This window comes from Lutjanus erythropterus, chromosome 17 (genome assembly GCF_056507025.1).
Source record: "Lutjanus erythropterus isolate fLutEry1 chromosome 17, fLutEry1.hap2, whole genome shotgun sequence".
Lineage (NCBI taxonomy): Eukaryota > Metazoa > Chordata > Actinopteri > Lutjaniformes > Lutjanidae > Lutjanus > Lutjanus erythropterus.
Genome location: NC_139333.1, coordinates 21,940,884 through 21,966,648, shown reverse-complemented (window position 1 = coordinate 21,966,648; position 25,765 = coordinate 21,940,884). Strand labels below are relative to the sequence as shown.

The 25,765-nt window shown below is 38.2% G+C and overlaps 1 protein-coding gene across 1 annotated transcript in view; it reads right to left on the bottom strand.

Moving 5' to 3' along the window:
• The window catches only part of mta3 (metastasis associated 1 family, member 3), a 43,946-nt gene extending 19,904 nt beyond the window's left edge, over window positions 1–24,042 (bottom strand). Inside the window, exons 1-13 of the mRNA XM_084740108.1 lie at window positions 23,777–24,042; window positions 20,566–20,633; window positions 17,385–17,478; window positions 11,130–11,256; window positions 10,918–10,981; window positions 8,974–9,091; window positions 8,037–8,139; window positions 6,619–6,718; window positions 6,346–6,534; window positions 4,959–5,033; window positions 2,539–2,597; window positions 2,251–2,369; window positions 311–468 (exon numbers count right to left, since the gene is read on the bottom strand). Coding sequence (XP_084596234.1) covers window positions 311–468; window positions 2,251–2,369; window positions 2,539–2,597; window positions 4,959–5,033; window positions 6,346–6,534; window positions 6,619–6,718; window positions 8,037–8,139; window positions 8,974–9,091; window positions 10,918–10,981; window positions 11,130–11,256; window positions 17,385–17,478; window positions 20,566–20,633; window positions 23,777–23,804 — 1,302 coding nt within the window. The 5' untranslated portion in view covers window positions 23,805–24,042. The remainder of the gene's footprint in view (window positions 1–310; window positions 469–2,250; window positions 2,370–2,538; window positions 2,598–4,958; window positions 5,034–6,345; window positions 6,535–6,618; window positions 6,719–8,036; window positions 8,140–8,973; window positions 9,092–10,917; window positions 10,982–11,129; window positions 11,257–17,384; window positions 17,479–20,565; window positions 20,634–23,776) is intronic.
• Window positions 24,043–25,765: the final 1,723 nt, after the last annotated feature.

Here is a 25,765-nt window from a genome sequence, read left to right as displayed (position 1 = left end):
GTGAGCAAAGAATATTGCACATTTATTTGTATAATTTCCTTAAAAATTCTCACTTAAGAGAAAAATCCATGGAGCTAATATATAAGAAACAGTATGAGATGTTTGGAGATCACTGAATAATTGATGTTGATGGCTCAAAACAACACTTATTACTGTAAATTTTGTTAGATTTCACATTATTTTTCTGTAATTCTTCAAGAACATGAGGTTAGGTGACTATAAACATGTTTTGGTGAACTGCAGACTGCCAGATATTTTTGGATTCACCCTTCTCTCCCACTGCATCCCGTGTTTTTCTGACTGAGCTTACATTGCTTGCTGGACTGGGCGAGGTCCTCTCCTCTGGGCCCTCTGCTCTGCTCGGCATCTTCAGGCCTCCGTACTTCTTCCAGTACATCCAGCAGGAAACGCACAAGCGGCACTGCATGTTTGGAGGCCCCCACGAGTACCACTGGGCCGACTGCATGGCTGTTAATGTGAGAAATGCATTAATGAATGTTAGAAACATCGCTGGAGAAAACTGGTCCAAAGACACTCAGGATATTGATCTGCCTTCCAGTGTCTCAAGTCTCTCCCAGAATGATTTAATCAATGACCAAACATCAGATCGAGTCTCACTGCATGCCTGCTGTTGACTGATGAGATGAGTACATTTAGAGATTTAAGCAGCTAGAGAAACTGTCTCCACAAAGGTATTGGTAGGCAGGATGAAAGAAAATTATATAGTAAGGTTGGGAATATATTGGATTTTGTTGATTCTGCTTCTGTTTCTTATTGGATCCACATTCCAGTTTGATTGTCTTATTTTGACAAGAAACTAAACCACAATATGTTGAAATCTGCCATGAACAGTAATCTGCAGGGTTGTACTGATTTATCTGCTGAACATCTGGATCAGCTGATATTTGCCTTGCGGTCGAACACAACTCTGGTATGAGTAACAGGGCAACCGGTACTGTGTTTTTCTTTGTTTCCCTGGCAGAAAACGGGAAATGTTGCTGTGTTTCAGACTACGTCAGAGGTCAGAATTTCCCAGTTTAAGTTTTCAACTTTGCCTCAAAGCGTTCCTAGTGCACCAGGCCAAAAAAAACACATGTCAGTGACAATTTACTAAGGTTTTTCTTTTGGCAAGTCAACACACAGTTAAATCCTAAGCGGTGCACCCTTTTTGCATAAATGACTGAAAAATGAGGAGAAAAAACAGGTTGGCACAAGGTAACAGACGCCATTAAACATTTTACGGCTTTTAATGCCACTGGTGACATATTCTGACACGCAGAACAGGTTTTACTATATGACAGAATGTATTATTCTGGGTTTCCATGCGTGCCGCAATTGTTGTGTGACGTCAGACAGCTGCTCCTTCATGAAATCGAGGTGGATTGATTTGCCCCAAGTTCAGAAGTAGGAACTCTGATTTTAAGTGTCGTTCTATTGTACTTTTTCTAGAAGGAGGTCAGAAAATTCAGACCTTCAACTTTGTCTGGAATGCAGCACAAATAGCAAAAAATCATGAGGGACTGAGTGTTTTTATTTCAGTTGAAACCTTAAATATTGTTTATCTGTTCATCCTTTTTACTTTTTACGCAACATTTCACAATTTTTGGTATCAGGGCTAGATAACACTTCGTTGTGCTTCACAATTAAAGCTTTCTGTCAGTCACTATTGCAAGGCTTTTACTGAGAAGGTGTGAAGCAGAAATCTTTTAACAGCAAACCAGTTTGGGCGTTTAAGGGGGGGGGGCATTTAGTGCCAAAAACAAATTGCACATTAATCATAGATTAATCAATTCATTGTACAAAAAATTTGGATAAAAAATTAATTGTTAAAATGATTTCTCAAAGCAAAAACACCAAATATTCTTTGTTTGCAGCATCTTGAAGGTGATGATTTGCATTTAATTCTCCTTTATATTACTGTAAATTTAATATTTTGGAGTGGGCTTGTTAGTCCTGGTAGCAGAGTGGATCCTAACTTTGCTCTCAGGAACTGAGCGAAGACAGATATTGATCACTGGATTAGTAACAGCTGTCAAGATAAATCAGCGGATAAGCAGTGATGGTGAAATTTTAATGGCAGCTTCTCCTCTTCCAGAGTCGGAGGAGTTCAATAATGAAGAAGAAACCTGAATTTGTTTCTCTTTCATTGCTAATTGACCCATGTTCACTGCCCCTGTGATTTAATTTCACACCTGCGCTGCTTAAAAACACACTCAACCACACACACATACACACACAAGCAAAACTCACTATAGCAGCTCTCGCAGGCTCTGCCCCCGCCTGCTGCATGGTAGGCCCCGGGGCCCGCTCCATTCACTGTCGCCATCTTGCCATTGGTCATTGAGATCTGGTTGGGGTTGGGCTTGTTACTGTCAGAGAGAGGAAGAAGAAATTTAACTGCTGAGAGAGATTTAAGAGCGAGTGCAGCTGCCTTATGCAGTGCTATGAATTAAAACATCAATTATGCATAAAACAATGATCATCTTGCAGCCAGCAGTACAGTAATGATTCCAATCATCTATAAATGAAGTGACTTACTATGTGGGGATATAAACCTGCTTCAGTTTGCTCTCTGCTTCTGCTGCCTTCAGTCTCTTCTGCTCAAATAGAAACACAGAGGATTGATTCGTTAGTAACAAAAGAAATACAATGCAAATACAATGCTTCCTTTCTTCTTCACACCTTAACATGATAATATATACATTTGAATTACATGAAAGAGGGTTGATATGCACGTTATATATTAGGCTGATTCTCTTATCCAAAGTAACTTGTTCTCCAAGAGCTGTGTCCCCTTATTTGATAACCTTCTAAGCTTTTCCTGCGCCAAAAATTCACTTAACTGAAAAATTTGAAAATCAAAAGAAAATTAACTGCTACTATTTGCAAATTGATTAATCATTTCAGTCATTTTTCAAAAGAAAAAAAAAGTCAAACACTTGCTGGTTCTGGCTTCTTAAATATAACAACTTGTTGCTTTTCTTTGTCATGTATGACAGTAAATGAAGAGTCTTTGGGTTTTGGTCTGTTGGTTGGACAAAAGAATCAATCTGACAACGTTTTCTGACATTTTAAGGGCTAAACAACTGATCGTGACAATGATCAGCAGATTAAATTATAACGAAAATAATCCAGATTTCCTACATCTTCCCCAAAGTCAAATTCAAACACTTTTCAAGCATTTTCAAGGCGCAATTTTAAGCTTTTCCAGCACCTTACAGCCAGTAAATTACATATTTACCAACTATCAACAACAACAAAGACTTCAGTTAATTGAAATGTTTAATCTAAGGCTGCAACGTCTATAAAATGTTACAAAATAAGTATAAGCAAAATAAAAAGTTAAGGTTATGTCTTGTTTTGTCTAAAACCCAAAGATATTCAGTTAAATATAATAATTAACACATCAAAGCAGGAAGTCTCCATATTTCAGAGGCTGAAAACAACATTTTCTGCCATTTCTGCATGAAAATGACTCTAATGATTAATCGGTTATCAAAATAGTTTAATTCTTTTTTACCACTTGCTCTATTAGGCAATTGAGTTTCCAGATTAACTTGCCAGACAGTATTTTACTGGCCCCCGGCATTTGGACAATACTTGCCATTGAGCCATGATTAGGTCCTATTTAATTTCTTCATCATATTAAATCAGATGATATTTTGTTCTGGACAACCAAAACTATGTTCCATGACAGAATTCTATTATTTTGAATGTAATGCAATTTCGATTTCAGGCAGTTTCAAGCACTTTATCCAAAATCCAAGCATTTTTCAAACCTTGAAAACATTACATTGCGTTGCATTTCAAGGTTTTTTTAAGGCTTTCCAGGACCCATAAGAACTCCGATCATCGTTATTTGCAGCCCTACTGATTTTATAACTAAAAAGATCAGTTTATTTGTCATGGGGTGTGCCACTCAGTCTGTAAAAACAGCTGTATAATCTGTGGGTCTGGAGAGAGAGACATTTCTTAAGTCTGGAAAAGAGACCCTGAGGATGTCAAATGACACATTTTTGACAGAAAAACTACATTACAGAGATGAGAACTTTTAACAGGCAGGGGAAATTTACTGAAAGATGGTATTGTGTGGCCTTGTGGGAACTGTAGGATCCAACATTTTTTAACTTTGAGTCATCTCACAAACTAAAATTCAAGATTTCTCAGCTTCTGCTACATCAATTCTGACCATTCTTTTTTAAAATTTGTCTCTCACAGGTCCTCAAACTTTATGGACGCGCATTACTAAATAACTGGAGAATCCATTTGCAATGCAGTAGCCAATAAAAGTAGAACAGAAGACTAACCACAGAAATATTAAACATACATGCCAAGAAAGGTAAGAATTCTCTGATTCTAGCTCCTTAAATGTGAATATTTTCTGGTTTCTTTACTCCTCTCTGACGGTAAACTGAATATTGTGGGCTGTGGACAAGACAAGACGTTTGAGGACGCCATCTTGAACATTTTTCACCATTTTCTGAAATTTCATGGACCAAACAACTAGTCGATTAATTGGAAAAACAATCAACTGTTATTTTACAAAATCAAAAGGTCTTCAAACTTATGAAATACGCAATTACTAGTGAAAAACTTTAGTTTGGATAACAGCAGACTAACTGCCTGTGACTAATACGAGAGGTCTGGACCACTGTGTTCATATCTGAAAGGGAATTCAAAATATGACAAAACTGGTGAATGCAACAAGTTCTCCTGAATCACTCATACAACCCACTTTATAACAAATCTGCTCCTAAGAGTGTTTTCTGCATGAGGCTCAATGTGTTTTAGCATGACTCACTGATTGTGAACAGAAACTCTTCTTTGTTTATGAGAAAACTCCAGAGGGCACCTATCAGCCTTGGACTGAAAACATAAAAGCACAAAATCTTTCTGACTGTCCCGGCAGAAAAGCATAAAGCATTTTAGTTGTTTTGAAAATGCTGAATTCGTCTCACCTGTTGCACATATCTGTCTGTGGTCTTCCACATGTAGTAGTACTCTATGATGCTAGTCAGAGACTTCCAGGGCAGCTTCAGAAGAGGAAAGAATGAGGAAGTGTGGAGGGAGGGGGTGGGGGGGACAGAGAGAGAGACACACAGAGCAAATTAATGATATTAATATCTCATGTTCTTGCCATCTGGGTGCGAAAGCCTTCATGTATATTCATGAGAGAGAGGCATCGTGACCAAAGAGTCTGAAAGCTACCGGCTTTGCTTGGTTCTGAGCCCCAGACAAAAAACACACACACCCTCACACAGACACACACAGTGATTCACACATTTAATAAGTATTCATGAGCACCTGGTGCCACCGCATACACCCATATCCTGCCTTTATTGTACAGTAGAGGTAGATGGTGGGAAGGAAAGTTCAATAGAATCAAATATTCATCCCCCTGTAGGCTTGAAAGGCGGCTGTTAAAATTGGTGATTTTGTCCTTCACAGAGCAGTGAGTGAGTGTGAGAGTGTGTGTGTGTGTGTGTGTGTGTGTGTGTGTGTGTGTGTGTGTGTGTGTGTGTGTGTGCGTGGTCAGCTTAATTGATGCGGATTACAATGGATTCACATTGTGACAAGTTTTCACTGAGGAGGAAGAGGTAACAAAACATCAATAGAAAGTTCTCCAATTATGTCTGCAGCCTAATCAAACTACTTCTTCTGCTAATTAAGTTTGCTAAGTAAGTTTCACACATTTTTCCCCAAAATACAGTCAACATAACATCCTGAAATAAAATGCTGCGAGTATCCGACCAATCTGAAATGTTCAGCAGTGCAAGCTCAGCAAACAAGGTTCATGCACCCAAGCAGCAACTTTTTGAGAGGTAAAATAATGTCCCCTGAATTTACACTGAACAAAATTATCTACACTAAACTATCTCAGACTTCTTCTGTGCACACTCTGTGATCATTTTCGTTTGCCAAGATAATCCATCCACCTGTGGCGTATGGAGTCTCTGATTAAACAGAAGGATTATTGCACAGATGTGCCTTGGACTGGTCACAATAAAAGCAAATGTGCAGTTAGTTTAGTGCTTAATAAATGTCTTATTCCAAGATAAAATTGCATATTTTTATGGATTTTAACATATTTGTGAACAGAGTGTTGCATTTATCTAGTCCCTGGTGCCTATGTCGGAAAGGCAGAGTTTGTTCTAAGGTTCACACTAAATACAAAATGCTTAAAATGACTAAACCAAACAAACACTGAAATATATCAGTTTTGAATCAATCATCATGTTTATTCATGTTTATTGTTTGTGGTTGCAGAGGAGTGACAGTCCACTAATCCTGAATGACACGACGTTATACAAGCCGGTGTGAGAGCAGTTATAAACACACACTTACAAAGTCTTGTCGGATGTCGTTGAAGTCTTTGCCGTATTTCTCTAGTGCCTCTTCGAACATGGCAGCTTCCGAGGCGCTCCACTCCTCCATCTCATCCCTGCAGAGCACCGGGCCGCCCGCTGGGACCAGAACACTCAGCGCACTGGACAGGTCGTAATTATGACGATGCAGCGTGTCCATCGCATGGAACTGCGTACAGAAAGAAGGATTATAAATTAATCTAATGTTAAAGTCACGACCGGCTGCTGCAGGTTGTGTGTGTGTCCAGCTCACCAGTGTGATATCTCGTGAGGCTGCAGCTGCACTCATGTGTAAGCTCGGCTGTCTGACTGAACTGCTGCAGTCCAACGCTCGAGCAAAGGTCCCAACCGCCCTGAAAACAACACAAAAACAAACATAAACAACTATACAGAAAATACGTATTTAAAAAAATCACAGCAAGGTTCATGTAACACTTCATTACAGCATAATAATTACGTATGTTTATTTGAGTCTATCTTTGGGCTGCTCCCCTCTTGTCTTCGTGGGTGAATCTCACTCAAAACTAGTAATTATAGTCTCAGCTCAAATGAGCTCCTCTCGCTGTCCGTTCCTATGATTCGCACTGAAACAGGCTTTTATGTTCTCTGCCCCTGAAGCCTTTGACCACGTGCAGACAAATTTGCAGTTAGACTGATCCCAATTAGGGCATTTAGAAACATAGTGAAAGGTTTGGAAGCAAATTCAACTGGAATAAGTAATGGCTTCCTTAGCTAGATTCACTTCCCCCGCCTGTCTTCTTAGACAAACCACCCTGTGAGTTGATGCTGTATGTTTTGTTTTGTAGGTTTTATTACTTGTGTGCATGCTGTTTGATGCAATGTTCTGCTGCAATCTTGACCAGGGCTTCCTTGAAAAACAGATTTTGTTATTTCAATGGGACTCACCTGGTTAAATAAGGGTGTAATAATAATAAACATAATCATACATCTTAATCATTTGAGCTCATTGTTTTTTGTTATTTTTACAGAGAAATAACCAGACTTTGAGTCGCTTCTGGTATTAGGGAGCAAAAAAAGGCACAAATGAACCAATCTTTAATCAAACACAATAATCTGACATTTGTAATATTTGCATCGATTTAAACAGAAATGTTTTCATTATTAATTTTAATGCAATTTTCATCCATCTTTTATAAAACAAATGAACGTGATAAATTCACACAGATTTTTTTTGTGGAACAAAACATGAGAATAATGAGCTTTACTTTGGAGCCATTCCCCAAACAACAACATCGTGCATTTATTACTTTTGCAATTATATTTGTGTTATTGTCCACAAACGGAGGAAAACAATAGCAGTGGATTATGTGTCAGAGCAGTGAGGGTTCTAACACTGTAATATTTGAACCACCACAGAGTACCTGATGTTTCTTTAATGTAACTTCTATTGTGTTTTTATGCAAATGTATTTTAAGGTGTCCTGTCTGAAAGTCATATGTTGTGTTTTTATGTTGCATTTGCACATGCAAGCAAAGACAAATTCCTCTCTTTTGCATGCAAACATTTTCTGCTCTGTTCTAATAAGAATCGTTTGATGTGTCTGTTAGCTGCAGCTGCAGACTTCAGAAATCAAGTTCACAACATGCTGCTATACAAATTTAATCAATCTGCCCGGGTGTTGGCGTTGAGGTCAGATGTGAAAGGTCTTACCGTGCCACCACTAGGAATTGGTCTATCTGTTTGTTGGTGAGTGGACACTCTGGATCCCACAGCTTCTCTTCTAACTTGGACTGGTCCCTGTCATCTGCCTCACCTGCTGGACACACAGAGACAACAGACACACACAGGCAATAATAATTGGGTTATATCCTAGATATTGTAATCATGTTTTTCAGCCCTTGACCAGTTTGAATATTCAGAGTTGAATACACAGACAAATCAAAACATAATGAACACAATTTGCTACTATCTGAAAATGTCCATGTACCATATGATGGTACTGGACAGAAGAGGCTCAGTATGTCCAATATGGTTATAATTTTATAAATATTTTCAAACAAAACATCACAGATAGACTTTCCGATAGCTTTTCAGCTCTACAGCTTCAAATAAATGCTTTCAGTCAGCAAGTTGCAAAACTAAAACCTAACATTTTGCAGCCTTTGTTTACAGCAGCAAGAAACCTTTCTGGAAAACTGACTTAAGTTACTGTTCATACTTGTCCGTCATGTGGAACATTTGCGGAAACTTTTAAGTCACGTGTGTCAAAGAGGCTTCAAATAAAATCAGTCATTAAACAATGTAATTCATTGTTCACGTCAAGTGTGCACAATCTAGAAACCAGGAGAATTAATCATGTGCTTTAACACCAAACCTCTAAAAGATACTTTTACTTTACTTCAACAAGGAAAAGAAGCTGCTACTATCTCCATTATAAGAACAAAGATGCATATTCTCACCCCTCTACAGAACAACAACTTTTCCCCACTGTAACTTTTTGAGACCAATCACAGAAACACACACAGTAGAAGTGTGGATAATGGGGCTTAAGATTAAATAAAACAAAAAAAAGGATGTTAACAACAAAACGTGTAGGTCTAATTAAATAAATCACTTTTTGAGTGAATGATGAGCAGTTTTGACTGACCTTCTTGTAGCATTTCAGGTACGTCTGCCTGAAAGCGCGGTCCCACTCTGATCTCTCCTTTGTCAGCCAGAAGGGTCTTCTGTGTTGGGTCGTACACCAGTGAGTAGAAGAATGTATCCTGAGGAAAATAACACATCAATCAGCCTCCATATTTCAAGACACTGGCTCTAATGTCAAACCCAATTATTCTTCTAGTATACATTCAATCCTTAAATATGATTTTTTTTTTTTAATTCCTGGGATTCCCAGTGTGAAATGAAGGATGAAAGAACTCAAAACAGTAACATGCTAAAATAAAAATGAGAGGGTTAAGTTTAAGAAGGAAATTAACATAACTACTGCAACTTTTTTAAAGCTTAAATGCCAAATGCTTGATTACTAGGGGTGTAACAATCTATCAATCAGGATCAATGATCCAATATCCTCTATGGATCATTTTAAAGATATGCCTTTATTTTGATATTCCCAATTCCCATGGCATGTCTGTGTCACCATTTTTGTCCAAGCACACTTCCTGCCTAAACATTCAAACAGTGAGCACCATGTGGATAATGGCAAGCAGCCAAGAAAAAGACTATGAGGATATTTACTGCCCTCAGGGCAATAAATCATGTGAAAATATTAAGGATTTTCATAGAAGAGACTTATCAAAAGACAAGCCTCATGGCATATGCAAATGAGGTGTCCAACCAGGTGTGCTGTAGTCTACATGTGCTGTAGTCTGCCATTAAATGCCAAAGGAAGAAAAAACATGGTGGAACAATAACAGCTAGCTAAGTGTAAGATAGCAACATGTAGAGCTGCAGCCACAGCTTCACCTCCACTCGTCGCAAAGAAACACAGTAAACAGACATCTATGGAAACATGTGATCCAGGCAGATCATTGGGGAATAATAATAAATTCACCACAACCAGTATGAAAAAGGTGCCATCAACCTTTTCAGGCGACAGGAGGAAACACATCCAACTTACTAACTTAGCGAAGCAGCTCACAGACAAACATCTCGAGGGTGAATGAGTGAGTTTCACTTCATGTTAACGTAACATTAACAATGTACACTGTGTTCTCCTTGTTATCCTGAAATACACCTCACCATTAGTTTTGTCTCAGCAGCTATACAGTTGTGTTGCCAGTTATATTCCACAATGTTTGCAACAGCTAAACTCTGAAGGCGAACATGAGGTAAACATAGCCCTAAGGCTACCATCTAGTCATCTGTCATCAACATGTCAAATACATAGGCATTTTGTCTGTCACCATGTTAGAGAATTTAAACTGCTGCTGCACTCTGAGTTCAACTTTCATTCAAAGTTCAGCAGCAGAAATCATTGCACTTTTGTATTACTTTCCAGACATGGCAACAAGCTCCTCTGACAACATGCTCCCCCTCAGTCTTTTGTCTTAGCAACTCAGAAGAGTTTTGTGGCAAAGAAAAATAACAATCCCTGAAATTTCAAACTGTTTTTTTAGTATCACGGACTACTAAATTTTGAGAATCATGACATCCCTGATCGTGATAAAACTTGTGGTTACTTAATTAACCAAAGGACAACTATTTTGACAATAGATTACTTAATTAATCGCAAAGAATCCTAATATACTATAGTTCCAGCTTCTCAAATGTGTGGATTGTCTGACTGTTTTTGCCTTATGTGATAATAAACTTAAAAGTTTTAGTCTTGGGGTGTTTGTTTGACAGAACATGCAATCTGAAACCATCATCCTGGGTGTTACAAAATTGTACTGGAGGTATTTTTCACTAAGTAAAGAACATAACCAGTTGATTAATCAACAGTGAAAGTCATTGTTGGTTGCAGCCCAAGGCGTTCTATCAGATTTTGACACCCGGCATATGAAAAAGCATATAAAGCATGACTAGACCCTCTATGACTGAAGCAAGTAAAAACCAGTAAGAGATGACAAATCAAGTAAATCTGACTCACCTCTTTGTCAAGGTATGAAAGAACGGCTTCAGTCTCATTCAATAATGCGACACTGCACTTCCCCCTAATAGAGAGAGGGAGGCAACAAGCACCATGTAAAACACAGACACAGGAAGTGAGCAGCAAACAATTTGCGTGTTGTTCATGGCTGGATGAGTGTCTTTTCATGGACACTGCCTGCAGATGATGAGGTGTGAGCGCCTTTACAGTACCTGATGTGTGTCGCAGGTAGACTCTCATACTGCCGGGAGAGGAAGAGCTCTCTGTGGCGAAGCTGGTGTTTCTGTTTTTCTGTTAGCTCTGTCTCTGTCGGGTTCTCCTTCTCCTCTTCCAACTCCTCTGCAAAGGAGAAAATCACACCAGAAAACACATAAATGAGGAATACATGTGTTACAAGTTGAAGAAAAACAACACAAGAAACACAGTGGCGTAATCGTGACAGAGACCAACAGATTATCAAATGTTTTCAGCTCTATTTATCCATTTATTTCTAAGATTTCATACAAAACTACTTAATGATGCTTTATATCTGCACTCTCTTCAGATATAAAACAATGGGCTGGTAAAACGGCTCTCGTGGGCTTTGCAATCACAAACTGTTGCTGCCATCCATTAAAGACACACAAGCTATTATGCTCAGGACTATTACTAGAAATGCAACTTTGGGAACACAGTGTTCATCCACAAATGCAGGATTTGCTTGCTGCAGTTGAGTCAGCAGCAGCAGATAAACATTTTAAATCACTGTTACACAGCGCAGGCATGTACTTAGATAAATAGAGATCATCAAACACTGGCAACTACCTATTATAACACCAGTTGTTTTCACAAGCTAGTATTGGCACTGGTACAGCGTCACATCCCTGTTAAAAAATCCTACAGAGGCCCGGATTCCCCGTTTCGTCCCATTATATATCACACTTTAAGCTGCCAGTATGCTGGCCCAGTAGCTTCAGAAAATCCCTCCGCCCACACCTTTCTGCAACTTTCGGAAACCGACAATCTCACACCCACTTCACACCGTGATTGGCCAGCTGTGCGGAGGTGAGACGGGAGTCTGGATTTCAATTTTTTTCCATTCTTGACACAACTGTTAATCATTTTTTCATGTGAAAATCCGAGTGCAACACGATGAAGTCCTCCAGGAAAGACAAAAAAACTGGGCCTGGGCACAAAATAATGGCAACATGTAAAAGGCTGGATGCCGTCATCAATAGCAATAAGAAAGTAATTCAATAAAATCTTCTATAATCTTTCACTCAAATACAAAAGCACACAGCAAATACTCCCCAGAAACAGTGATAAAATTAGTGCAGACTCGAGCTGCAATAATTAATCGATTATTAATTGACTAATTGACAATTAATTGTCAACTATTTTGATAATCGATTCATCGTTGTGAATAAATATGAATATTTTCTGGCTTCTTAACTCTGCTGACAGTAAACCGAATATCTCTGGGTTGTGGATGAAACATTTGAGCATGTCATCTTGGACTTTGGGAAACACACATTTCACAATTTTCTGATACATCATGGACCAATTTTCTCAGTTACTTGAGAAAATGATTGATAAATTAATTAAAAATCAAAATAATTGTTACAAGAAAGACCTGAAAAAAGGACCTATGTTTCAACCGACAAGATGCATGACACAAGACGTGATAGAGTTAATCGATTGATATAGAAAATAATCCACAGATTAATCGTTAGTCGCAGGCCTAGTGCAGATGGAGAGGAAATCATGACTGCTGCTGGGAACCCCTCGGGATCTCCAAGGAGGAGCTGGAAAGCGTTGCTGGGGAGAGAGATGTCTCAAACACCCTGCTTAGCCTGCTGCCACGTGAACCAACCTCAAGTAAGTGGAGGGTAATGAATGGATGATGGGACCAACAAACTGATTTTATCTCCTGAGGCAGGTTGTCGGTCACAACCTACATGATCAATCATTTAACAATAACTGACGTGAAACTTCATGACTATAATGATTTTTCAGCTGTATCACCAACCCCCTAAATACTTTTAATTTACAATGTGGCTGGACACATGGTGTGAACTAGTCTATTTCTTCTCTCAGCTGCACTGCGGTGTGACAGGCTTTGAGCATGTACATTTACACTGAGGCTTCACAGCAGAAGACAACTCTGTCAGATCTAAACCTTTAAAGCAGAGGTATGCTCAAAACAAACCAGTTTATCTAAACAAGTCTGAAGACTTAAGGGTTTCGAGGCACACTTGAGGGCGGGACAAAAACACCTTCCATCTTAGAGAGCGGCGGGACACAGAAACAACGAAAGCAAAAGGACACTTGAGAGAGAAGGGGAAGGGGGATTTCAGAAGCTGCGTAACAAGTATTTCATTTGAAGTATGCTGACCCCTTTGACAGTCCACTCAACTGAGCAGTGAATTAGTTAGTTCACCATCTTTAAAAGCCTCTCTTTATGTTCACATTTTAGTGTAACATAGTCTCTCCATTTTGCAACTCCACTCTACTTTTATCCACCAGATCGCAGCCTTGCTGCTGTCTGATCTGCTCTCCTTTGATACATCAGAGCTGTAATTGCCGTGTAAAGACAGCTAATGAAAACTGAAAGTTTTTTTGCTGCTTCTGTTTCACACAGAAAGCTTTTCACCAGCAAACCACTGAAAGGCGACTACAGGAAGTCTACCTCTTACTTGTCACTGAGGTTAGCAACTGGTTGTTAATTTATAGGTCTTCACAGTAAGATGACAGCTTTTCTCAGGATTTTGTCAGTGGATGCTTAAATGTATGCATTCAAGTAGTGCAAGGCGGGGTAGGAAAGATAAAACAGGAAGCAGACGCAAGCTCCGCTGAGTTATTATAAAATCAAATTTTTAGATGTGTTGAGTGACACTACATAAAAACATATTTTATATGTTTTACTTCTTTTATATTTTATGTTATTTGTATTCTAGTCATCACTCACTTTTTTTCTACCTGTAGTTTTCATTCTGGAGCTGCTGTAACAAGTGAATTTCCCCAGTGTGGGATAAATAAAGTTCATTTTATAAACACTGTTCATCACACCTCTATTGTAGCAGGGAGGCAGTAGCAATCTCAGTGGTATAAAACACTGCCAAAGGAATAAATACTTCAATACTTGTTCAACACCAAGTGTTTAAAATAGTACAATGTCTGTTAATCATAATGTTAAGAGTACTAAAGCTATCAAAACTTTTAAAAAATGCTGGTTCAAGACCTCGGTTCAGTTCAGTCTTTGTTGTCCTGTCTGAAATTTGGCTTGCAGCAAAACCAAACAGTGTTCAGTGGCTTTTTCTGTGGCAGCACCACGAGTGAGTTGTTGATAATAAAAAAAAAAATTTTGTGTGCTTTTTGTGTTTTTGTTCTTTTTTGCCATGGTTTCAAAATAGGTACTGAGTTTTTAATATTAGTGTTGTATGAAAGTGTAAAATAATACTAGCATCACAACATCTTTAGTAGCAGATACTTCAAAATACTGGCAATAAAACTCACTGCACGACTTAATCACAATGTAGGTAGGTTCATTCTCCTGTAGACACAAAGTTTAGCCCTCAGCTGCTGTTTGATCTTTGGCTGCAAGATTAATCAGCCTGATAGACAAAATGGATGCAAATTTAGCCAACTGGGCCCCAGGATACCTCCAGTGAAAACTCCCTTCTTGAACAGACCAATTCAATAGGAAAATAATAACCATCGGTTAAACCGATCGTTTCTCTCTGGTTGGAATAAAATATTCTTTCTGTGCATGTCTGCCCCACGTGGATTTCAAGAAAGAGTTTCCAAGAGGGACAGAAACATGGCAGTAGTAGTAGATATCACTAAGAAACTTCAAAAGATTTAAAGGTGCTGCTATTGTTCCCATGATGCAATGTGGTTCCATTTTCAAACAACACTGGAGGAAAAACAACTTGTTCTTTGTTTACTGGCAGTCGCCAAACAGGAACAATTTCTCCTGTTATATTTCCTACAGGTTCAATCCTTCACAGCAGGCTGAACCAGCTTGCACATGCCAAAAAGTTATGTTCTGAATAAAGGGACAGTTCACTCCAAAATCACAAACACATATTTTGGCCTGTAGTGCCACTTATCTATCTAGATGTTTTTGGGGCAAGTTGCAGAGTTTCAGATATATCAGCTGTAGAGATCTCTAACTTCTCTCCAATGTAATGGAAGTAAATGGCACACGGCTTGTGGTGCTCAAAGCACCAGAAAAATACAAGTGAAACATTTGAAAAAAGCGTCGGCTTTCCAAAAAGCATGACCCAGTTACTCAAGATAGTACACAAACCTTGTTGTGAGCAGTTTCATGTACAGTCTAAAGCAGATCTGGTAGATTGTCCTGCAGAAAGAATCTAGTCACTGCATTAGACTGTGACTGCTCACAACAAGTGTTGTGGATTATTTTGAGCAACTGAATCATGATTTCTGCAAAGAGACACTGCTGTTGAGTTTTTCAATTACATTTTGGAGGGGCGATTTGAGTACCACAGGACTTCGTGCCATCTAATTTCATTACTGGAGAGAAGGCCAACATTTCTACAGCTGTTATCTCCAAAACTAAGCACTACAGGTCAGAGTTAAAATGTCTATTTTTGATTTTGGTGTGATCTGGGGCATGTAAACACACATTCTATTGCACCACTTTATTTAGCGCCCATGCAAACAGTTAAGTCATTGTCATGTAAGTGTAGCCATTGATATTTTTGTATCTCGACTTGTGGATCAGTAGTTTGGTAATAATAACAGACATTTCAGCTTTGACTCCTACAAACTGCACATTTTGTTTTATTTCTGTAAACTGGCTGTCCTTTTGTTTTCCCCCCTGAACTAATCTGAGCCATAAATTGTGTGAGTTCCATTTTTTTCCACAGAGTGGTAGGCAGTGTTAAATTTTATTATTGTTTCTGTCTCTTCTGCTGACCAGCTGGAGGACGACTGACTCCAAATAGCTTGTAGAATTGGCACTGTACTGTGATGAATACATATGTCCCTGCATATTGTATGGTTTTATGTTTTTGTGCTTAAGGTTGCTTTATGTTTACAGAGACTAGACAAATACGCAAAACTGGTTTTCCACAAATGCTCAGTGACCACACAGAGAGTGAATAGTAGTCAGTCACACAGTACATTCCTGTCTTTCCTGTCAGTGTAAACTTTATAAACCATTCTTCACTGGCGCTCCTCCTGCTGCTGACTCTTCATCACAATAATCCTCCTTTAAAGTTGTGGGTTTGCTTGGCGGAGGGGAGTTTTGTTTTATTTCCAGATAAAGATCAATTAATTTGTTTTATTCTGGACCAAAGGACAAAGTGAAACATCACTTGAAACAGGTAGAAGGCTTCCTACACAGACCAGGTGTTGTTGTGATAACAACACCTTCCTCTCCTGTTTTCTTCTCCTCATTCAGCCACACTCACACTCCTGTTCTCTACCTCCAGGAAATAAGTCATTGAGAAATAAATGTGATATATAAATATGAATAGCAGCATATTTTCAAGACACACCACATTGACTATTTATGTGACTTAATGGTTGCACTCTGGAGCCGAGGGAGACATGAATAAAAAAAATAATCATATAGACAGTAAATGTTACAATGTACAAAGGAAGTGTTAAGTGGAAACATGGCTGAAAATATCTGCCTGACTGTCACGCAGCAGAAAGACCATAATGACATTTTCCCTCACTGAGGATGTCTGTATGATTGTCAGGTGCATTTGAGTTTTCAGTTTCAGACTGGTGCTGCACTGTCCATTCTTCACATCCGCAGATTACTATCTATTTATATACTGATTATTATTTCAATTTGTTAATTAACACCGCAATAGGCAAAATCATATCAGGATTATTTCAGAAAAAAACTGACTATAACGAACAAAATGAAGCAAGACAAAAAACTGAGTCAGACATACCTAGCAAAGCAGAATAGACATCTGTTTGCTAGCGATTTACAACAGTTGACAAAACTGATCTTGTCCAGCAAAATGCATGTGCATGTTTGACGCATCATTTGGTGGGAGGGGCTTAGCAGACTGACTGTACACAATGCAAAACCTTCCACCTCTCTCTGTGTCTGGTACCTCATATCAAATTGCTTACAGCAGCTTTAAGTGTTTGATCTAGCCTACAGAATGAAAAATAAAAATTATAAAAAGGGGAAAACCACCATCACAGTTTCTTCAAGCGTAATGTGACATGTTCAACGGTTAAAACCTGTTCTATTCAGAAGCAAGTACAACAGAGAAAATCTGAAAATCTTCACTTCTGTGAGGCCAGGAAAGAAAGAACTCATTATCCAAATTATCTGTTCAATGACTTTTGTATAGTACTGAATATAAATATACAAATTCAGAAGAAATTGCATTGTCTTTTATAACACTCGATTGCTTAAGGGACTTTTAACATTTATTCACATGTGGCACCGAAACAAAAAGTCTGAAGGTGTGACAGGAGTTGCTACTCACTTGCATGTTTGTCTGCGAGCTGGATGAGGCTGTGGGAGATGTCTCTCCTTCTGTAGAAACAAACCACCTTGGCCTCCACATTCCCACTGGCCGTCTGAAACAGAAGAGAGCACAGGGATCCAGGCTGACTGAAAGAGGTGGCAACACCTCCCTGCACAAACCTCTAATTTCCCAAGAGACCTGGCTCTTTTGTGCGCCCGTCAAGCTATGTTGCTATGACAGGTTGACCAGGGCAGCAACAGCTCTTTTGATCAAATGATTGATTGATTGTCTCGCTGTATAATTAGTCCGACAGGCTTAAAGACTCAGCTACTATTAAATGCTGTGACTGATGGAGAGAGAATCGATGTGGGGGTACGAGGATTGAGAGAACTGCTTCTGTCTTCGGCTGCTTTTCCAGGGAGCTAGGGCTGCACGATATGATTAAAAAATAAATCATATTGCGATTATTTTGACAGATATTGCGATATGATTTGCAAACTAAGGGAAATGATAACTTTTATATCACAATTTTCCTTTTTGTTGATAAAAGCTATTAAAATAATGATGCTGTGACATTTGTTGGGGCCAGTACCAAATGAACATATTTTCTGACATCTGGAGAACAACAAGTATGAAGATTTGTATGCCAGAGCAAGTCTGCAGCACAACAATACTTCATTCTAATACTGCTTTTGACACATTTTTCCTTGCTTCTGCAACACCTGATCAGATTTTGATTTTGATAATATCTCAATTAATTGTGCAGCCCAAGTAAGTGCATAGGTATTTAAATTGAGGGATAAACACACAAATACCTCATGATTTATTGCAAAAATGGCCACCAAGTTAAAGCTACCTTTCTCTTTTAAACACACTGTATCTTTTGCAGGCCCACTGTTTTACACTGCATCATTCTGTAGGGAGTTCCTGTTATTTTGTCCACCCACTTTATCACTTATGATAATCACAGTGTCTCCTGTCTTTATTTTATAAAATACAACCTCGTACACTTTCCTGCCCACACCATCTGATAATGACATGAATTTATCGGAGTAGCTTAGTGCAAGTGCAACACAGGAAAAGCTTTTCTAATGTGCCTGATAAGTTCCCATGAAAATGTTAGCAGACATATTGCTTGCATGTTTCCTGTAAAGCAGTCAGGGAGGAACTTGTCATAGACATCAAATGGCTGTTACAATATCCAATAGCGCTGGATGTGGGTTATGCCCCCAACGCAATGCAACAAAGCAGTCCATGGATGTAGGAACAGAACAAGTCTATTAGCAGACTCTACTCAGACCAAGAACTCGGCTGGACCAGGACCAGAACAGCCTCCGAGACCAATGGAGGACAGTCTGATAACAGGGAATATGGTACAGTATAGAGTTGGGGTTGTTTTGCTGAATTTGACTCCCAGCACAGGGCAGTTGAGTCACAGCTAACCAAGCTAATGGCAGTTAGCAGTTAGTTAAGCTACTCAAGCAACAAGTAAAACTATCTTTCCATCAGGAAACTCCATGGACAACCTCAGTATTGTAGTCCCTGATGGTCTCAGAAACTGTGTTCATCCCGGTGACCGGTCGCAATAAACAAATATGAGGCTGGAGGACATCGGAGGGAAAACCAGAAAATATTTTTTCCATGAAACATGGTCCAGTTTTACCCTAGTCAGTGAATCAAGTTATAAAGTTGTGCTTTTGAACAGCGAAGCTCAGCCCCCCATAACACTCAAATCTGCTCCAGTGAATGAATGTATTCTCCTCCCATGCTCTGCTGGGTCACTGGATGCAAATTTAGTGTACACCACTGAGCACAGATCATCATCAGTTTTTAATCATTTTCCAGGAAAAGACAAGCCAGGGCAGGAATTTTTTTTTCTATGTATACTGTAACTTCCCAAATTCTAGTTTTCCCAAGATTTACAATCATTTCCCAAACTGAAGTCACTTTTTCATTCTGAAATTAATTTAATTCTGACATTTTGTGCTGCAAGTGAAAATTAAGACTTGAGTCATATGTTCAGCTACACAACTTTAATGGTGAATGCCAAAACACTGACTAAGTGAGTAGGACTGTGAATTGGCAAGAATCTAGAGATACAATTTGTATCACGATACAAGGGTTACAAGTCAATATATTGCAATACTTTAAGCAAGACGATATGATGCCATTTTTTTAAATCTAATTTTAGGAAAACTGTAATTGTATAAAGAACCCACCACCATATGTATAACATTTGAGTTGAAAAGGTTTACTCTTTCATGCAATCAGAACAAGGGAAGGTGGATAACAGCCCTACTATCTAGCAATTGGGGTTTTAAACGCAACACAAAATTAACCACTGCCACTAATCTTTGCTTGCATCAAAATATCACAATACAGTGTTTTGAGAATCAGTACAGTATCACATAATATACTATCGTGTTACTCGATATTTTCTTACACCCCTATGAGTCATTTACATTCATTCTAACACTGGTGATATATAACTTAAGTAAGTTTTAATATTTTTTCAGGCGAGAAATTAATCATTTAGATTCCTAATATGTGGTCAGTTAATCCATTATTTGGAAATTTGTTGCAACATATTTTACATTAAAGTTTCTCTACTGTCCCAGAATTTTCCCAGACACTGAATCTTTGTGTGCCACGTGCTCTTTATACTGTCCCTGGGACAATAGGACATCCTTAATTTTGGGTGCTAAGAAATTCTGAAATGCCGTATTGTGTAGTATAGTTGACACATAGTGCAATATTTCTGTGATATAAACACTTAAACATCAATTTTGACTTCATGGGAACTTTAAGCAACATATCCCTTAATAAATTAAAACGTTAAACTCTACAACTGATCAAATATTGACAGAAAAACATGAAACCATGTTACGTTTCAAAGCTGCTACAAACAGGTCTTTAGTCCAAAGCTATCTGAGCTCCCACACTGTTCATTACAATAATTTACCCCGCCTACACATACACTCCCAACAGGTGTGTCTGGTGAAATCAACGGCAGTTAGGAGATCACGGAACACCTGTCACACTCCATCATATCACAAATACTTTTAGTCACAAAATGGACAAGCATACAGCATCACAAAGAGGGGGTGGAGACGTGAAACAGAGAGGAATCCTAGCTATTCACCCTCAGGCATTAAAAGGACTAAACATACACAAAAATGACACGTAAACACTTCATTACCTTGTTGAGTTCTTCTATCCGGCGGATCAGGTAAGGGTTACTGGAGGAGTTCTCAAAGAATACATAATCTGCAAAAGAAAAACACACAAACTGGTCACTTCACTGTAACTAGAGCTGCAATGATTAATCAATCATTAATTGATTAGTAAATTAATCTGCAGTTACTTTAATAATAGATTAACTGGTTTGAGTAATTTTGCAGTTGTAATAGTGTATATTCTCAATTATTGCTGATCCTATAGAATATGATGCAGCAATGTAGATTAAACCACCCAACAGTATATAAGTTAGGGCTGGGTGATATGGACAAAATCAAATAAGCCTAGAACAATATTTCTGACCAAACACCTCAATCGAAATTGCAAGACTGTTGGTACTTTCACAAAATACTGACACAATGAGAGCTTTGATAACTAATTATCAGTAATCATTGGTCAATGTGGCTGTAAATAAAGTTACAGAAAACGATATCATTTTACTACAACACAGCCATCTTATGTCATATCACAATATCAATATAATATGAATATATTTCCCATTATTATTCCATCCCATTATTTCCATAAATGTAACATTTCTGGAATTAAACTGTATGGTTGCACATACTAAAAAGTCACCAATATACATTTGTATATTGCAACCATCATCCCAACTCACTAAAAACTCAAGTTTAGGAATGAAACATTGGCTGAGTGACATACTGTAGATAAATATACCATTGAGCATATGTATATCTGAGTAAATGTGGACAAAATCATGAATATCAGCAATTGCTAGATCTACAGGATGAATTTAAACAGATGTGAAGACCATTAAAAAACTGGGTAATCGTAATGTGCAAGCCCCACAGAGAATATCAAACAAGCAATTGTATGTGTACTGAAAGGTTCTCTCATACCCTGTGAGACAGTTAACATGCTGTTATGATTTTGTAAGATAAATAAATAGAGAACAAGGATATTTTTACGTCATAATTTTGCCTCTGCTCATAAACAAAATCAGCATATAAACATGACTTCACCTAGCCTGAGGAGAAAGAAATCCAGACGGATTCAAATCTGCCAAGATAGAATATATAGTAATTTTGGAAAAGTTTTAGTCAATAGAAAATGCTGTCTGAAAAATTGTAATTACTATGTTCCAGACACATAAACAATTCAGTGAAGAGGTAAATATGACAGAGTTGTCAAGGGGTGACACTGAGTTGCATTCGGTCATTGCATAAATATTGCTGTTGTCTGCCTCTAGATTCAAAATGTTTATCTCCATGGTTGTATTGCTGAAAAAGAAAAAATTCCAGCCCTAACATGTATATTTTTCTCTTTAAGATGTCAGCGACTATGTTTAAATGCACAAAATATTCCAGTTTTTACCCTTATTCTGAAACAGACAATATTCCTGCCTACAAAGCTCTTTACATGGTTAATGAAAATGATTATTCCACTAACATTCCCATTTGTCAGGGCCGCACAATGCATTGCAATAAAACTGCAAAATGGCCAAGTGCAATATCCAAATTGCAGAACCAGAACCATAGTACAATTAAAAAAAAGAAAAATATGTGCAAAATTTGCATTATAGTGAGGTACTACAGAGATGCCCAGGCCTAAAAATCTTGTTCCCAAATGAAAGAAAGCACGTTTGTTTGGTACAGACCTCAATAAATATCACATCATCCGGATTTTAATAGTTTTTTTCAGTGAACATAAAAATTGTAATGTAAAACTCGTCGTTTCCACTACTCCCATCACAATTTCAGTCAATATGACATTGTTACTAAAATGAGCAACCCTGCTTTATAGACCAAACAATTTATTAATCCAGAAAATGATCATAAGATTAATTGACAATGAAAATAATTGTTAGTTGCAGACCCTTCAAAGTAGTTCTAGCTACATGTGCGAAGAGGCAACGTTTCAAAAAGCCAAATTTCATGACAGTTTTGATGTCCTTTCATAAATATATCCAATACACAAGTTTTATATTACAGGAGCTGGAGTTTACAAAAAGCACTTAAAGGCAGCAGGAGGGTTGTAGCTGAGGTGACCATACGGACAATGAGCTGATATATATATATATGTGTGTGTGTGTGTACTGTAACGAAACTGACAGTAATAAACTGTTGCCAATATCACATGGGCAAAGATGCTTATTGTTTATGTTTATGATATGTCAAGAAACTATGCCATCCATTTAAGCTTATTCGCGGTGGTAATGTAGATCTGAAGCCCTAGTACGTGTTAATAGAGGTGTAAGGTTTAATCCAACCTCACGCACCGACGCCATGAATCGAGACTATAATTTGATGGTGAATTCCAGCAGGCTGCTAACGAGCTAGCTAGCCGGTTAAGCCAATTTGCTAATTAATAGTGCCTGTGGTCAAACTAGGAGGACATTGTAGCAATACCCGGTGTGTGATGTTATCAAGACTATGATCTGAAGCGTTCAAATATGTAATATGAGCGCCACAGCTGCAATAATGGTAATCAGTGATCGGGTCGAAAAGGGAACCCCAGGCTCGCGATAGCTCTCGCGAGAGTTGTCATTTTAACCCAAACTATGATCTTTTCCTGACCCTAACCAGGAGCTGTATGTCACTACACCCTGGATATAGCGCTGTTACATTTTAAAACATATTTAATTTATACAAAGGGCACAAAAGAGAAACAACGCAAACAATCCTCGCGAGGATTCCGCAAATCAACGGTTACCCTCTAGACACAAGCGTAATGAGTGCTGGTGCTAACGTTAGCTAAATAAGGACTCGTACTAATGGCTGCATGCCAGAAGAGGCAAATACAAAGGCAGCCTCAGACAGCCCGTGGTAACATTTTAACAACCTTTAAAACACATGTCTATTCGAGAGGTCCCCCGGTGTATCACTCCACCGTATCACAGGTCTAATTATCCGAAAGCCAAAGCCCAACAAAGGTGCCGACAATTGAAAAATGTTTACATTGTAAGCTAGCTATTTAGCAGGCTGGCGGCTAGCTGCTGTGGCCACGACAGACGCGAGGCCTGACCCATTTTGAATCCCAAATATTTAGAAATTATCACCTTCCTGCTCCAACTTAATGCAACTCTGTGAGTGTAGCACAGCCGTATCTCACTATTAGATGCAAACTGACAACAATAAAGCCACACAATCCTCAAGGGATGCAAAACTGTGAAGGTTTCAGTTTGATAAAAAGATCCACATTGACATACATACCTCCGACCCGGTACATGTTGGCCGCCATTTCTGCCCTCCCGGAGTGTAAACCATAAACTAAGAGGAATAGAATAAATTAATAAAAACAATAAAACTCAGTCTCTAAAAAGGTGTAAGGTGCGATAAATTATGATCGTCCAGACTCCGGATGTGTGCCCAATCGGGAGATTTTTTGGCAAATCAACCCCCCCTCCTCCTAGGATTCACTGTTCCCTTTACAATACAGTGAACTCACGGCAGCAGCCAAAAGAAGTCGGATCAACCCGAAAAACCACTGACTGGTGACGTTGAGAGGGGGCCGCGCACGCGCAAACACAGGCACACACACTCACGCTCACACACTCAGACACACGCGCACACACACACACTGTTACCTATAAAACTCATACTGTAAAATGTTTTAAATAAATAATATGTGCGTAATTCAATGGTGGAGGTACTTTCACTGCACTACAGTTCGGAGGGGCTCATATTTAAGAAGCTGAAATAAAAGAATGTGGACTCTTTTTTTTAATTAAAAATATACTCAAAATGATTCATCAGTTAATTTATCCTGTCACAACTTGTCAACTGAAAAACATGCTCTTGTGCTCCACATGTTTAGACCTATTTTTCAAATCTTTCCTGTAATGATTGTTTTCATTATCAATTAATCCATCGACCATTTTCTCCATTAATGAATTAGTTGTCTGGTTTATAAAATGTCAGACAATGTGAGAAATCTTGATCGTAGCTTTTTTGTCCACAACAGAATCAAAAATATTTAGTTCACTCACTACCAGAGAAGAGTAACAACATGAGAACTATTCACAGCTGAGAAGCTGAAATCAGAGAATTTTCTTTCTTAAAAAATTACTCAAAATGCTGAATCAATTATTATATATGCAGATTAATAGGACATTTGATTGATAATAGATTCATTGTTGCAACTCTAAGTGTTTTGCATTATTAGTTCACCCAGCTGTTCCTTCATTTGTTATGCACAATTGATTGATTGACTGATTGACTGATTGATTAATGTAAAGACAAAAAATGCCCAAATTTTCACTTAGTGAAGCATTTTTTTCACTAGAGGCCATCATAACGAATTAGCAACTGTGTGCATGTGAATTGTGCATGGTACTATATCGTTCTCTATTTTAAAATTGTAATCCTGCTAACAGTCTCCAGTTTTAGTAACTGTATCTGTAATCTAATTACAACTTTTTCTTTTATCTGTAACTGTTATGGAATACAGTTACAGATAAAAGAAAGTTTTTGTATACAGATTACATAATACTGTTACATGTAATCCATTACTCTCCAAGCCTGCTGACAATCTGTACTCAAGTAGAAGTACTCTTACATTACTGAAATATTACTCAATTTCAAGTAAAACTAAGAGTATAATCTTTTTTTCATCTGTGTAATCTTTTTCATTGGCCCGTTTGCAATTAAACAGCATTATTGGCCACAAAAATGCAGATGAAAGGTTTAGATATGAATTCAAATTGTACTTATGATTTTAAAAGTAACTAAGTAGATTACATAGTGTAATGCATGGTTAAGTTTGAGTCAAATTACAGACTTGAAAAAATACTTACAAAAGTACCCAAAAAAGGTCTTAATTACTCTGATTTGAGTAGTTGTAATTAGTTACTAGATATTAGTTACACCTGCTGGGGTGAGAACAATTTCCAGATCTTTCAACCATAAAAGTAAAAAAAACTAACTTGCACTATTTATGTGATAAAACTTTGATAAGTAAGTTTGTTTAGTCATTTTATTTTTGGACAGACGACAGGAGAGAAAAGGTGTATTTTGATACCCAAATCAAGTCCTGTACCAAATTAGGTTGTCATATAGCGAGTAGAATAACATATGTCACTCTGCGACACATTATGCCCACTTCATACAGCTGCAGCCCTGCAGAGGCCGACTTTGCTGCTAAAGTTGGTGGTTGCAACGTATAAATAACAGCAGGAGCACTGATATACTGTTCTGTTAGAA